At 38.7% G+C, this 16,684-nt stretch overlaps 1 protein-coding gene across 3 annotated transcripts in view; it reads left to right on the top strand.

Annotated features, from left to right (window-relative positions):
• Nucleotides 1-16,684, top strand: part of LOC126473596 (phospholipase D1) — a 182,442-nt gene that overhangs the window by 124,727 nt on the left and 41,031 nt on the right. For all 3 annotated transcript variants that reach the window (XM_050100744.1, XM_050100743.1, XM_050100745.1), the window contains one exon: nucleotides 3,292-3,503. In XM_050100744.1, the coding sequence (XP_049956701.1) occupies nucleotides 3,292-3,503 (212 nt within the window). The remainder of the gene's footprint in view (nucleotides 1-3,291; nucleotides 3,504-16,684) is intronic.

The raw sequence follows: 16,684 nt of genomic DNA, 5'->3' as shown, positions 1-16,684 counted from the left end.
CAGATCCTGCATACAAGTTACTGATGATAATAATGTGAAAAAGAATGGAAAAGAGAGTTGAGGATTTGTTATTTGATGATTAGTTTGGCTCTCAGAAAGATAAAGGAACCAGAGAGAGATTTCTGATGTTGCACTTGATAATGGAAGCAAGAGTAAAAAAAAAAATGAGGACATCTTCAAAGGATTTGAAATGTAGAAGTGTTTGATAATGTAAAATGTTGTAAGATGTTCAGAATTTTGAGAGAAATAGTTGTAAGCTGTAAGGAAAGATGGGTAATGTATAATATGTACAAGAACCAAGAATGCATAATAAGAGTGGAAGACCAAGAAAGGGTATAAGATACACATCCTTTCATTTCTACCATTCAGTCCATACATCAAAGAAGCAATGATGAAAATAACAAATGTTTATGAGTGGAATAAAACTTCAGAATGGAATGAACAGTTTAATGAACACAGAATAGGAAATGAGAATAAACAATGAAAGATGACAGGACTGAATAGTAGCAGGAATGAATATAGTGGTAAACTTAAAATAAAAATTGGTGACGAAGAAGTAGATGATGATAAGGAATTCGATACCTTTGAAGCAAAATAACACATGATATAAGAAGCAAAGAGAACATAAAAAGCAGACTAGCACAGGTTAAGAGGGCATTCCTGACCGAAAAAGGCTGTTATCATCAACCATCAGGCATAATCTGAAAAAGAAATTTCTAGGCTTGTACATTTGAAGCACAGCACTGTGTGATAGTGAATAGTGGGCACTATGAAAACTGGAGTAGAAGAGAATTGAAGTGTTAGAGATGTAGTGCTACAGAAGAGTGTTGAAAATTAGGTGAACTGACAAGATAAGAAATGAGATGGTTCTGTGCAGAATCAGTGAAGAAACAAACTTCTGGAAAACAGTGATAAGAAGAGGGGACACGATGATAGGACTTAAGTTAAGACATTAGGGAATAAACTTCTGTGGTACTAGAGGTAGCTGTAGAGGGTAAAAACTGTAGGGAAAAACAGAAGTCAGAATACATCCAACAAATAATTGAGCACATAGGATACAGGTGCTACTCTGATGGAAAGGTTGCTGCAAGAGAGACATTTGTCACAGAAGACTAATGATTCAGAAAAAATGGGATAGGGAGGGGGAAGGGTAGAGAGAGAGAGAGGGGGGGGGTCACTATCTCTGAACAAAACTTCTCTTGAAAGCTAAGCAAGTTATTGTTCTTTCAGCGAGTCTGTCCTCTGCTCGGTGTCTCCTATATCAGGTGAACAGTATTTTATCCTCATTTGCATATTTTTATCACGGTATCTTCACAAGTTGAGAGACAGTCAGTTGTATACAAGCAAGTGATATCATTAAAATTTGTTACAAAATGATGCGAGAAGTATTGATGAGCGTACCTTGATGCAAATACTGCCAATGTAGACTAAATATTAATAATTGTAATGTAATGCATTGTAATGTGACTTTGTCATTTGACTTCATGAAGTGTAATTTTTCCAAAAAGTAGAGTGCTTAAAAAAAACTCATTCAACCAGTTGTTGAATATTGTTCATCAGTCTGAGACCCTAATCAAATCTAGTTAATTGTGGAGATAGAAAATATTCAAAGAAGAGCTGCAAGATTTATCATGTGCTCTTTTAGTTAGCACTAGAGTGTAACTGAAATGTTTGATGCATTCCACAGATATGCTGTACAAGAAATGTATTGTGAATTGTGGAGAGGTTTATTCTCAAAATTCTGAGACCTACATTCCAGTAAAGTGAAGAAACATGTTGTGTCGTCCAAAATATATTGCCTAATGAATGTAGGGCATTAAAAATTACCTAAGTATGCTTGCATAGAATGCCAGAAAATAGCCACTAAAATTCCAGAAATACGCACTACAATATGAGAAATATTGACTAAAAAGTACTTTAACCATACACTTGAAAGAAATGAACCAATGCAGAACAGAAACTCCTTACAGATTCAAACCCTTAGTGGGCTGTTCCTAACATCAATGATGATAATTCCTCCTTGTTAAGGACAGCAATGTTTTCTTTTGGCACTTGAAAGATTTTTAAAATTTGAAAATGTCCTGTCCTCTCCCTATATGGCATCAGAGGATTGAACTTCAATTCAGCTATGTCGCTTGGAGAATAGTCCTCAAAATGTTTCACTGGTTTCTGCACTAGCACAAAGTTGACATCACAAATAAAATGTAACTTATACATATGTTTTCTCCATCATATTTATTTTAGCAGAAATTGTCTCCTGTGACAGCAGATCACTGCCCATTGGTAACAGAACTATGTATTTCAAAGCAAGCATCAAAGTCCTGTTCCCTTCAGTCATTTGATTGCTGAGGCTAAGTTATTGATGTATGATTTGACATATACAAATTAACTGTGTGTTTTTGCTTCCCCACAACCTTGACACCATAAAATTCCTTCAGTATAGGGACAAGTAAAATCGAAGTAAAATTATTTAGGAGGTACACTTCTGTTAATAGTATTAATAGAATTCTCTTTCTGTGAACTCATTGTTTCAATCAGAAGGGTTGTTTAAAAAAAAATTTCACAAAGGAACTATAACAGTGTGAGGATTCATGCATTTTTAAGCCATAAGTGTGTGACCATATCAGGAATTTGTGTAACTACTTTCTTCTCATAAACAATGCCTCTTTTCTTGAATGCACACACTAAGAAGAAGAAAGATTTGGCAGGGTGTGTATTTATATGAATGGTTATGCATTTATCAAAAAATAATATTCATTTACAATTTATTTTATGACACACATAAATATATAAACAAATTAGTCCTCTATTAATGAGCATAAAGGTAAGATTTGGGAAATTTGGCCTTACTGACAATCTTTCTTGTATCATATGTGAATGATACAGGAACTGATGGAGATAGTAATTCTGGTGCCCTATTTACCCTAGCCCGCACAGATGTAGAGGCTACAAAACCTTGTTTACCAAGTATTACAGTTTGCTATGTCAAGTTTTGAAAGTTAGTGGGTCATTTCCAAAGCTGAAATATTCTTCAACTGTACTCATTTTGGCCTACTGATTTTATCCTTCATGGTTCACAGTCCAACCACAAAGATAATGTATCATTTGCATAACAATATAAGTATTTTCCTAAATTTTACAGCATAAGTGTTAGTTGTAGCAAATAATTAATAGCTTAGCTGAATTTTCTGTTTGATATAAATGTAGATAATCAAAATGAAAATCAGAATTCATACAACACATATGTAAATACACATATTATCATCAAAAACTGTGGGAACATCATTTCAGGTTGTACGTAGTGCTTCAAGTTGGAGTGCAGGCTTCCTGGAGGCTGATACATGGGAGGAGAGCATACACGAAGCATATCTGGATATAATTACACAAGCGAAGCATTACATATACATAGAAAACCAGTTCTTCATCTCACTCGCTTTCCAGAGTACCGGTGTGCGCAATCAAATAGGGGAGACAATTTTGAAACGAATTATTCGAGCACACAAGTAAGTAATTTTCTTTATCATCAACTCGTACATTACTGTAAGAGTAAATTTAGCCCAGAAAACAAGTTGAAGTATACATGATGTTTGCACTATTTCTTCAGAGTGCTTGTTTGAATGTATGATAATGAGTTAAAACATTATGACCACAAGGTTAATAGCATGCTATTCCACCTTTGGAACACAATATAGAAACAATTCTGTATAGTGTGGAAACGACAAATCTCTTATAGGTTTCCAAAGATGTGTGGCAATAGATGTCTACCCACAAGTCAGAAAATTCCCATAAATTATGAGCTGGTAGTTTGTGGGCACAGAGCTGATGCCGAGTTGTGTCCCAGGTGTCGTCCGTAGGGTTCAGATCAAGCAAATTTGATGGCCAAGGCATCAATATCAGTTCACACTCCTCAAATCATTGTAGTACTATTTTGGCCTTAAGATGCAGTTTGTCCATGTAGTTCACAGTTACCATTGAGCCTTCAGTTACTACAACAGGTCCCATGGGAGCCCAGCTGAATGTATCCCACAGTATAATACTCCATCTACTGGTCTGCACCTGTGATGTGTTGTATGTTTCGAGCATACATATACCTGGATGATGACATATCAAGACACAAAAATTTACTTATGGCCCAGTATAGATGGTCCTCTGCCCACTGCTGTTGTAATTGTCAGTGTCATAGGGTCAGTGCAGAAAAATTTAGGGGCTTCTGTTCAACAATGTGCACTGAAGATAATGTTCCTAAGCGCTTCATGCCTACTCCAGTACACCAGCATTGTACTTCTATTATCAGATCTGTCACAGATAGCTGCCTGTCCTGCTTTACGGAATGGGTAACCTTCTGATTTACAGGTTTTGTGATGAAGCATGGATATCCAACTTCTTGTTGCCTACTTGCAGTTTCACCGTTTATCAACAATTTGCCATAGATGCTCACCAGCATGCTGACCGGCATCACCATTTCAGAGATGCTCATTCCTAGGCTCTGGGCTCTTCATCAAAATCACTTAAGTCAGTAGACTTTTCCATTTGTAGCCCATGTCTCCACTAGAATGATTTCCCATTTGTATCTACTCTGCTTATGTACTTTCTGTACCATATCATATGCCCACAACACCACCAGGTAGCATTCAGTCTCGTGGTGGGCAGTCGTTATAATGTTTTGGCCCATCATTGTTGGTAAGAGAACATACACACTTGTGTCCAAAATTAAAGCAACAAATGAAAATTTTGCAAGGTTGGATTTATTTTGCCACGAAAAACTGGTTCAAATGGCTCTGAGCACTATGGGACTTAACTGCTGTGGTCATCAGTCCCCTAGAACTTAGAACTACTTAAACCTAACTAACCTAAGGACATCACACACATCCATCCCGAGGCAGGATTCGAACCTGCGACCGTAGCGGTCGCGCGGTTCCAGACTGTAGCGCCTAGAACCGCTCGGCCACCCCGGCCAGCATTTTGCCACAAAACACTATAAACAGGTGACAACAAAGTAGAAATGATGTAAAGTCACCCAACCCAGTTGACATAATCTGCCTCTCTGAACACCATGTGACCACTGGTATAGGAACTAGGCCTAAGCACAATGAGAAACTCAGACAGGAGAGTACTGCAAATGTTAGAATAAGGAAAGGTTCTCATAAAAGTATAATTAAAAATAATGTAAGTATATTTCATCAAAATATTGGGAGTTTAAAGAATAAAGTAGATGAGCTTCTGGTTTGTTTAGAAGATTTAGAAGCTGAGAATGAAATAGATATACTATGCCTGTCTGAGCATCACATTGTTACTGATATGGATAAGGTAAATGTAAGTGGTTATAAGCTCTCTGCACATGTAATGAGAGAAAATATGGAGAAAGGAGGAGTTGCCATGTATGTCCAAAGTTATCATTGTGCAAAAAGTATAGAAACAAAAAAGTTTTGTGTAGAGAAACATATAGAAGCATGTGCCTGTGAGCTTAAATTAAATAAAGGCACATTTATAATTGTAACTGTATATAGGTCCCCATCAGGAAATTTTCATCTATTTCTGAAAAATTTGGACTCCTTGTTGTGCTATCTGTCAGACAGGGGGAAGCAAATTATTATTTGTGGGGACTTCAATGTAGATTCTCTGAAAGAGGGTAATAGGAAAAATGACCTTGAAGTATTACTTGGTTCTTTCAATTTGACACCCGTTATTGATTTTCCTACTCGGGTGGTAAAGGATAGCAGCTCACTGATAGATAACTTCTTTATAGACCAAGATAAGTTTAACCAGATAAATGCTCAGCCTGTTGAGAATGGTCTTTCTGATCATGGTGCACAGCTGGTTACAATATATGACATAGCTCCATTCAGCAATACTAAACAGTCCTCCAAAGTAGTACGTTCAGTCAACGATTTAACAATTGCAAATTTCAGGGAAAGCCTACAGCAGTTAGACTGGGATGAGGTGTACCGTGAACCTGATGCCAATTTAAAATATAATTTATTTCATGACATTTTTGTAAATGCATTTGAAAACTGCTTCCCCAAGAAAATAGTTAAATATACTCGTAAGAAACCTTGTAACAAACCATGGCTTACTAAGGGTATAAAAATATCTTGTAACCGGAAAAGGGAAATGTATCTGACAGCAAGAAAGAGTAGTGACCCAGAAACTATCAAAAATCATAAAAACTACTGTGTTATATTAAGAAAAGTTATTAAAAAATCCAGGAGTATGTGTATCATGTCTGAAATCAGCAACTCTGATAATAAAATTAAAACAATTTGGAATATTATTAAAAGAGAAACAGGTCAACCAAGAGCAGAGGAAGACAGTATTACCATCAAATTGAATGAAAACTTTACGAACAAAAAGTCAGAAGTTGAAAATATTTTTAATAATCATTTTCTAAATGTTGTGGATATAGTAGGATCCAGGTGTTCATTAGAAGATGCTAGGCTGTTAATGGAAGAGGCCATACCTACGCAATTTGATACAATTGAAATCTCACCCACTTCTCCCTCTGAAATTAGGAAAATAATAAACTTGCTTAAAAGCAAAAACTCACATGGAATTGATGGCATTTCCAGCAAAATACTAAAAGCTTGTTCTCAACAGATAAGTAAGATTCTCAGCCACCTGTGTAATAGCTCTCTGGAACAGGGCATTTTCCCTGATAGACTGAAATATGCTATTGTTATACCTTTGCATAAAAAGGGGGATAGATCTGATGTCAACAATTACCGTCCAATCTCCCTTCTAACAGCTTTATCCAAAATTTTTGAGAAAGTAATGTATTCAAGAGTAGCTTCACATATCTGTAAAAATGAAATACTAACAAAATGTCAGTTTGGTTTCCAGAAAGGTTTTTCAACAGAAAATGCCATATATGCTTTCACCAGTCAAATTTTGAATGATCTGAATAACCGAACACCTCCCATTGGGATTTTTTGTGATCTCTCAAAGGCTTTTGATTGTGTAAATCATGAAATTCTGCTAGACAAGCTCAAGTATTGTGGCATGAGTGGGACAGTGCACAAATGGTTTAATTCGTACCTAACTGGAGGAGTGCAGAAAGTTGAAATAAGTAGTTCTCGTAACATGCAAAGATCAGCACATTCCTCAAACTGGGGAACTATCAAGAATGGGGTTCCACAAGGGTCAGTCTTGGGTCCTTTGTTGTTATTATTATATATTAATGACTTGCCATTCTATATTCATGAAGAGGCAAAGTTAGTTCTCTTTGCTGATGATACAAGTATAGTAATCACACCTGAGAAACAAGAATTAACTGATGAAATTGTCAATACTGTCTTTCAGAAAATTACTAAGTGGTTCCTTGTAAACGGACTCTCACTGAATTTTGATAAGACACAGTACATACAGTTCCGTACAGTGAATGGTATGACGCCATTAATAAATATAGACCTTAATCAGAAGCATATAGCTAAGGTAGAATATTCCAAATTTTTAGGTATGTCCATTGATGAGAGATTAAATTGGAAGAAACACATTGATGATCTGCTGAAACGTTTGAGTTCAGCTACTTATGCAATAAGGGTCATTGCAAATTTTGGTGATAAACATCTTAGTAAATTATCTTACTACGCATATTTTCACTCATTGCTTTCATATGGCATCATATTTTGGGGTAATTCATCACTGAGGAATAAAGTATTTATTGCACAGAAGCGTGTAATCAGAATAATAGCTGGAGTCCACCCAAGATCATCATGCAGACATTTATTTAAGGATCTAGGGATATTCACAGTAGCTTCTCAGTATATATACTCTCTTATGAAATTTGTTATTAACAACCAAACCCAATTCAAAAGTAATAGCAGTGTGCATAACTACAATACTAGGAGAAAGGACGATCTTCACTATTCAAGATTAAATCTAACTTTGGCACAGAAAGGGGTGAATTATACTGGCACTAAAGTCTTTGGTCACTTACCAAATAGTATCAAAAGTCTGACAGATAACCAACAAGTATTTAAGAAGAAATTAAAAGAATTTCTGAATGACAACTCCTTCTACTCCATAGAGGAATTTTTAGATATAAATTAAGAAAAAAAATAGTAATAAAAAAAATAAAAAATTAAAAAAAAACAAAAAAAGTAGTTATATTAACTTAAGTATGTTGTTAAATTAACCTAATTATGTCATGTATTGGAAAATTCGACTCGTTCCACATCATTACGAAATATCGTATTCATGATCCATGGAACTAGTATTAATCTAATCTAATCTAATCTAATCTAATCTAAAAAACAGAATGTAAACAACTGCAACATGCAGAACAGGAGGAAAAAATGTTGTTCTTTTTTTTCCAACTTAACAAATTTTGCACCCACATTCCGGCTACTGGTTAATGTGCTCACTATGTGGTGTGACCACCTCTGGTAGCAGTAAAGGCCTGACAGCGACGGAGCAAGGTGTGAATAATTTTATCAATGTCATGTTAAGGCAATAATGCCCATTCTTCCTGCAGAGCTGCTCGCAAGTCTTGAAGAGTGGTCGGTGGATGTTGACGTGATGCAACTGGTCTCCCTAGTGCATCGCAGTCGTGCTCAATGTTGTTCGAATTGGGAGAGTGAGCAGGCCACGTCGTGCATCCAGTATCTTCCATTTCCAAGAAAACATTAACCACTCATGCTCAATGAGGTCAAGTGTTATCATCCATCAATATGAAGTCTGGGCACACAGCCTCTTGCAACATCTGTACAAGAGGTCCCAAGACCTCATCATAATACCTGACAGCATTTAAATCTTTCTGATTCACCCATACAATTTCATGGAAAGATGTTAAAGTGACCAATATAGTCCCTGCCTACACAGTTAGCTATCCTCCTCAATATCATTCTCTTTCCACAATGCTCAGGTCTCAAAATCGTTTTCCACATTCCCTTCAGATGCGAACCCGTTTAGAATCACTCTCCAGACCAAATTGGGACTCATCTGTCAAAAGAACATTGGCCCACACTCTGATTGTACCGGTGGCATGCTGACGACTCCACTCTAGACGTTTCCTGTGTGAAGACGTGTCAGAGACACACATAAGGCAGGTCTCTGACAATGAAGGCCACTATGTCGAAGTCTTCTCTACCCCTTTTGTCTCGATACAACATGTCCGGTTACTGCTGCGAGATCCGATGCCAGTTGTTACTCAGTACTAAGGTGGTACCTTTACAGCCAAATGATAGTCCTCTCTTTCTGACCTCACATGTGGTCCACCCTGCCCTGGTCTCCGTGATAGCATTTCAGTGTCTATAAACTGTTGCCACAGCCGAGAAACGATTCCCATTCAGTTGTCAGGCCACATGAGTGTGCAACTGTCCTGCTTCCATTCTTCCTATGGCCTCCCACTGCACGGAGTCTGGTAGGTGTTTTCTCAGTGCCATACTGCACTGTCTGTGACTGTGTACACAGTGATTGTTGATGTGGATGTACCCGACAGACATTACTCCATTTGATAGATGCCCTCATGTCATCATTAATGTGGTTTTCCATTGACCAAAATGGCATCTTCCGTGCAGGACATGATCATATGGACATCTGTTGACAGTTTGTATGATCATATTGTGAATTAAACACAGGACGAGGAAACACCAGTTTGTTGCTTTAAGTTTGGACACCAGTGTAGAAAAGATTGTGGTAACAGACTGAATTTACCTTAAAATGAGAGGCGCCCAGTCTGGTAACCAGAATCTGACATGACTCGGAGACGCAGGCTGACCAGCCTAGGGCGTTGATGGTGAATTGCCAGAATCACAGAAAGACAACAGCTATGAACAACAAGAACCAAATCGATAGCCTGGATGTAGCAAGATCAGGAACCAAACAACGATGAAAACAATGTATGGTACCAGAGCACAGTCTGAACACAACTAACTTCTGAGCACCTGCACTGTAGGCTTTATAGGGCTGCCGTTAGTGCCGAAACGCCAACACAGCGGACATGACCCACGCATAATGCTGTGGCAGTGACAGCAGCACTTGCCAGTTACAGGAGTGCTGCCTAGCAGCTGTTGTCTCTGTCCATGCCTTCTGGCAGGCTGTCCAAACTGTCAGACAAGAATACCAGACCTAGTGGTGGGATCGACTTTTTAAAACCAAATATAGGATGATGTAGGTAAAGGCCCAAGGTACCACACCCTGTAGCTATTTGCCCTGGTGGGCCGTCATTTGCGAGTAATTGACCAAAAAAAATTTCATAAGGCAGGAAATTAAATCACAATTACTACATAAAATTAATTCAAAATACATGAACAAAGATTTCAAGTGGAGAAAGAATGACATTAAGATAAATGAGAGCAAATGGAGCAGTTGGTATTATGACTAAGATGATGTGACATAGGGATGGAAATAAAAAATTACATTTAAAAAAAAAAAAAAATTACTGCCCCTGATGAGATTCAAACCCATAATCTCCTACATGTGAGAGAGAGCATGGTCTTGTCTTCAGAAGGCAAAATTCCAATTAAGAGGTTGTTCTTCCACATATACTCACACTTACTTTACTTTTTCATGTCCAGAGGCCAGAGTTTTTCAACACAGAATTGGGCTACACCAACACATTGTCACTTCCCTGCCACAATTCATCAGGAATACATTTACTGGGACAGTTAGTACAGGTCCAGGTATATTCCGTATCCTGGTATTCCTTACAATCACGTCTGCCATCAAGCTCATCTACAAGGCCTCACTTTATCAAGTTTGCCTTCACTGGTGCTGCATTCTTTCTGAAGCAGTTCAAGCTTCTCCAAATCTTCCATCTCAAATTCTTGCTGCTGTTAGCAGATTTTCTCAGTAAGTTAAGTCTTGCTACTTTATTATGAGTCTTCTCACAGTGCTGTTTGTATGTCAGTGACTGCCCCAGTATGACACTCACATGTTGGTTAATCTGCATGTTCCAGGGCAACACCATTCCAGGTTATATACTGCTTTCAGTTTGTTTGCTTAGAGCAAAGATGGAAGGTACTGACTTGTCTTTAAAGGATTTGGTTTGAGGGAATTTTCCTGTTACTTTACTGACATGGTGCTGAGAGCACATTCCAGGTTTTATTTTATCTCCTCAGAATGTTTTCCTGTGTTTTATCTCTGTCACACAAATGTTGTCAATCCCCACTGCTTTTCCCCTTTGTCATTGAGTTTAGTCGTAGATAGAGTTCGTTCTTCTCTTCTGTAATCTTTGTACAGAGTTCTCATCCATACCATCTTTGACCTCTTACTCTCTCTGACACATGGTCCTTCACCTTTGTCTCACCTCTTCAACAGATAGATCCATTTCACCTTGGATTCTGAGCGTCCTACCGCTCTAGTCAAATAGTCAAATCTTAACAACAATCTCTCTCTCTCTCTCTCTCTCTCTCTCTCTCTCTCTCTCTCTCTCTCTCTCTCTCTCTCTTTCTCCCCCCCCCCCCCCCCCCCTTTCTCTTTCCCATTTTTCCCCGAGGAAGGAACTAACAGTTCAAAAACCTAAATTCGTTTTTAGTTTTATATGTGCATATGTACGTATTGGCAGTAATCGGAATTTCACCTCCCAAAAGTAAGTACTGGCCAGCTATTTTGTCTCCTTGTTAAATTATGTTAGTAACATTGACATAATTAATCAAAGATGTGGGAAAAGAAGGACAAGGACAGTATAAATCCAGTGGATAGGTAATACAAAATGTATGTAAAATGTGGAACTAATATCTGTGTACAAAATGTTTTGCCTTCATGGAAAAATGTTTGCAGTTGCCTACAGAATTATGATTATACCCAGGCATGCACCTCTTCATCTGAAGCAAATTGACGACCACCAATGTCTTCCTTCATGGCTCTGAAAATATGTGAATTGCATGGAGAGAGATTAGGACTGTATGGAGGATGTGTAAGGGCTCCCAGCGAAACTTCTGGACGGGTTCACATGTTGCCCAGTTTGTTCCAACTACACTGCAGAATATTCACTGGGAAGCCCTTATACATCCTTCAAATAGTCCCTATCTGTCTCCATGCAATTTCCATATTTTTGGAGCCATGAGAAAAGACATTAATGGTTGTCAGTTTGCTTCAGATGAAGAGGTGCATGCCTGGGTACATTCACAGTTGCATAGGGAACAGCAAACATTTTTTCATGAAGGCATTGACCGTCTTGTCTCACTGTGGGATAAATGTATTAACAGTTATGGCAATTACTTTGGACATATTCTTCCATCTCTCTCGTTTTTGTTTGACTACTCCTTATAGATCATTGTTTGTGTGTATATGTATGGAGAAGTGAACGATTTTGTAGGAAATAATGCCTGGTAAAATGATTCATTTCATGTTTAGTTCATAGTAGAAGCCCTTGAGTTGTGCTTGATACACAGTACTCTACAGGCACTCTTTCAAAAATTCTCTTTCCTTTCTCACAAAAATGGTACAGTATCTTTTGGTCTAGGAAAGGAAAAACTTCATCATTTATCTGACAGGGCTTATCTAAATTTCAGTTCCAAATTCTGAGGCCATGTTCAGTCAGCAGTAAGAGTTCATTACAGAAATGTCCTATCAGTTTGTATCATGTTCTCAATTTGTTGCAACACTGAGGTGCCTCTGCTTTTCACTAGCTGTCAAGCAGTCAAAAAGTTATTGAGCACAGTGTTTGGGTTTTGCAAGTAGAATATCAAAATGAAAAATAAGGGTGGTCTTTACTCTCCAGTTGCTCTCACAATTTTTATGTACGTCATTTTGTAACCTTGGATAACCATGTTCAGTGCACATAGCACTGTATTTTAATCAGCTGTCATTTTCAGCAGCTATGTCATTTGGTCTTTCTTTATGCTGATGTATCCCCCTGAAAAAGATTGACTAACAGGAGAAATGGTACTCAAATCGACAGTACAATCACTAAAAGTGTCCTGCAAAGTCAAATTGGTTTCTGACACCCATATGCCATTAATAATCAAATACACACTCTGTGCCCTGTGTTGTTCCTGAGGAGGCTTACATAATTCTAGCACAGTTTCAGAACTGAATAACTGGAAAATGTTTTTAAGTACATCGACATATGGCATTTAAAGGTTGAAAAGTTCCACTTGCACTGAACACTTTTATTGGAACTTATAGGTCACTATCCTATACAAGAGATGTTGCCCTCATGTTCGCCAAAAAGATACCATGATACTGTCACATTGTAGCCGTACTCAAGTCGAGTCTGGAAGCACAGTCATCAATGAAATAAAACACTTAGCACTGAATGCACATTAATTACACACACACACACACACACACACACACACACACACACACACACATATACGTCTGGAACAGAACTGACTCCTGAATGGAGAATGCTGTTGCTTATACAAAGAATATTCCAGACTATGCAAACATAAGAAGTTTCAAGAACCTTTCATAAATTTTAAATACTAAACAACAAATGTTTGTTGATGGCATTTGAACCAGAGGACTGCAGTACACCAGGAAGCAAAACTAACCGCTTCTCCACGAGGCCTGCAGCACAATGCCCTCTCCTGAAGAAACAGCCATCTGTAGTTTTAGATGTCCTCATTGGAGCCAATTACAGCACCCTGGATCTAGGTCTTGTCTGGGATAGGAATCCTCTGTATGGTAGCACTGGAGGATCATTTCATACATGTTGAATTGTTATGTATTCCTCACTTTGATGAGCTTCAGTGGTACTTGGTAGACCCTCCCGTAGAAGTTTCATGTTAATTTTGGGGCATCAGCTTCATTGAAGGAGAAACCTCCATTGTCAGTCTGAGCCTCAGGACTGCAGTAAGTCTTCATATGAAGGACATAGATGTCTCTGCGCTTTTGTCTTCTTTGTGAAGGGTCATAATCTTCCACTTCATATGTGATATCTGACAAGTGACACAGGGTACAATGTGACCCAAAGTAGTGTTTCAGTAACTTTCCACACAGGCATAAAAATGCATATCAGGTCACCTAGGCTGTCTCACTGGCTGGTGCTTGGCATTATAGTGCTGTTGGTCCTTCTCCTGGGCATCAAGGGTCTGTACACAAGGCCGCTGTCTTGCTTATGTGGTTCTGTTGACATTTTTCATGTAGTCATTCTGAGTATCATGTGACTGAAACAAGAACAATGTATGAACTGTCGTTTTGGCCCCCTGATCACAGAGCAGAATGAATAGTATGAAGCTGTAGTATCTAGCTTTGCTGTGTTTTATGTGAGTGCCACAACAGGCAATATTGTATCCTAATCTCTGTGTTTGAAATCAACCTACATAGAAAGTGTATCGGCCAATGTCTTATTAAAGCAATCTGTGAGACCATTCATTTGTGTTAATAGGCAATTGTCTTCCTGTGTGTGACAGTGCAGCCTGAAATTACAGATATAATAGTCTTAACTGGAAACTTTTTCACAATCAGAGATCATCACAAGGGGTACTCTGCACTTCAAAATTAGGTCCTCTACAAGGAACCTTGCAATCTCTGGTGCTTCAGCAGTCAGCACAGCTCAGCTTCAGTGACAGTGTAGTGGGTGAGATAGACATTGCAAACTATTATCCATCAATTCCCGTTCATAGACTTCAGGAACCTGCACATGAGGTCAATTCCAATCCAGTGGAACGGTACTGCTGCATGTGGAATTGGTATCAAATGCACCAAAGCTAATTGAGGCATGTGCTTCCATTGTTGGCATTCCCTACAATGGCTGGGTTGTGTCAAACAGATTAGTAGAGACCTGGCAAGTAATATCTGTGTCTGATTCTGACTAGAGCCTTCACAAATTCCAGGTGACCAGATGTTTGAGCATCATGAAAATACTTCATGATTGCTGGCCATAGATGAGCCATGAAGATGAGCAACCATTTCTGTCCCTTTGGGATATAGTTCCTCTTATACAATGTTCTGTTTAAAATTGGAATTTTCCTGTACTAAGTTCCTCCTCCTACAACACCTCTATTATTTCAGCAATGCCAAATCTTCCCTCTGTTCAGCAGAAGTGCCATTTAATGCAGCAGTGACCAAGATATCATCCTCACTGCCAAAGGTTTCCTTGAAAGGCAGTTGGCTTCCTTGCATTTGTGCCTGTTTTTTAATACCACTGTGACATCGTACTCCTGAAGCCTCAATGCCTATCTTGCCAGTCAACCCAGCATATCCTTCAGGCTATTCAACCAACTTACAGAATGGTGGCTGTCATAGCCAGGCAGAACTTGCTGATGGCCCAAACAACTTCAATGCATTTATTCGCAGTTGCAGAGTAGTTCAGCTTGGACTTGGAGAGTACTATGGAGCCATAAGCTATCACCTTCTCATCAGCATATGGAATTTATACTAGAACTGCACCTATCTCATACCTGATAACTTCATTGTGGAATTCCATCTCTGCAGTCTCTTTGTGCAATGCTAGGACTGGGAAAGAGCTTTCCTGCACCTCGTTCCAGAAGAAATATTTGCTGTCACCCTGCAGTAGTTCTTGCAAGGCACATGTCTTGGTTTAGAAATGCTTTATGAATCACTGGTAGTAAGAGCACATTCTGAGAAAACTTCTTATATCACATATGGGCCAAGGAGTCAGAAAATCTGTGTCTGCTCTTATATTCTCGGAATTGGGACACACTCCTTCACAAATTTTTATTTATTGGGCAGTGAGGAGGCACTTTTTGGATTCAAGCAAAGGCCTGAAGTCTGAACGCACTTCAACAAAGTTGTCTAAGATGGTGGAACAGGTTGTTCATCATAAATTCGAAGGTGGCTGGAGCCTTACTTAGTCCAAACAGCATAATTTTGAACTCGCAGAGATTGTCAGGAGTTATGAAGGTAGTCTTTTCCCAGTCAGTCTTGATTTGCCAGTAGCCTTTCTCCATGTCCATAGTTGAGAAATACTTTCATACAGTCTAGGTTGTCATCAATGTATGGCAATGTGAAGACATCATTTTTTTTGTTCAGTCATCAGTAGATGATACAGAAATGTCATGTGCCATCCTCCACGAGTATCTCCCAGAGAGGACCAAAGACTCTGTGAACATTCAGTGATGTCATCATTCAGCATCTTCTCCACTTCCTCTATTATTATCCATTGTTTAGTCAGAGACACAGTATATGAACACTGGATAATTGGAGTTTCATCATGGGCCACTGGGCTGTCTTTCCTCCATTTCAGATTTGAAAGGATCTGAAAATTGGTGCAGGACAGCTAACGCTTGCTGATACAGTTCCTTGGTCAGGCCATGCCCAGTTGCCAGTTTGATGGTAACTCCCCACAGCATTGTTGGTAGTGGTGGCAGAGTAAGATTCGGTGGCACTGAGCTGCCCATCTTGGACTGGTTTGACTCTTCATATGTATGTACCTTTAGAGATGAGTTCTGTCTGCTCTTGACAATTAGCGTCCAAAGTTATCCTTGACCTCCTACAATTCTCATGATTGTCACTAGTATGTAGATCTCTTTTGTGAGCCTGAGTAGCTTCTTGCAATTGACAAAAGCTCCTCATTTTAACTTAACATCGTGACTGATAACTGGAACTCATCTCATTAATGATAACAGGTCTTACACAGTGAACAACCATCCAGAGCAATCACTGTAATGTGAACTTATTGGAATAACTTTGTCAATCTAGAGCTCTTATCTTCTTGGGGATGTGTTCTGTCACACTGCATGCATTCTTGCAACGCATGTTCTTGTCAGCTGGACGTATCTTCCATTTAGGACCTCCAGCACAATTGCTCCCATCTCACAGAACATAATCTTCT

The sequence above is a fragment of the Schistocerca serialis genome, chromosome 4, assembly GCF_023864345.2.
Source record: "Schistocerca serialis cubense isolate TAMUIC-IGC-003099 chromosome 4, iqSchSeri2.2, whole genome shotgun sequence".
Taxonomy (NCBI): domain Eukaryota; kingdom Metazoa; phylum Arthropoda; class Insecta; order Orthoptera; family Acrididae; genus Schistocerca; species Schistocerca serialis.
The sequence above is the reverse complement of the archived record's forward strand: the minus strand, read 5'-3'. Positions and strand labels throughout refer to the sequence as shown.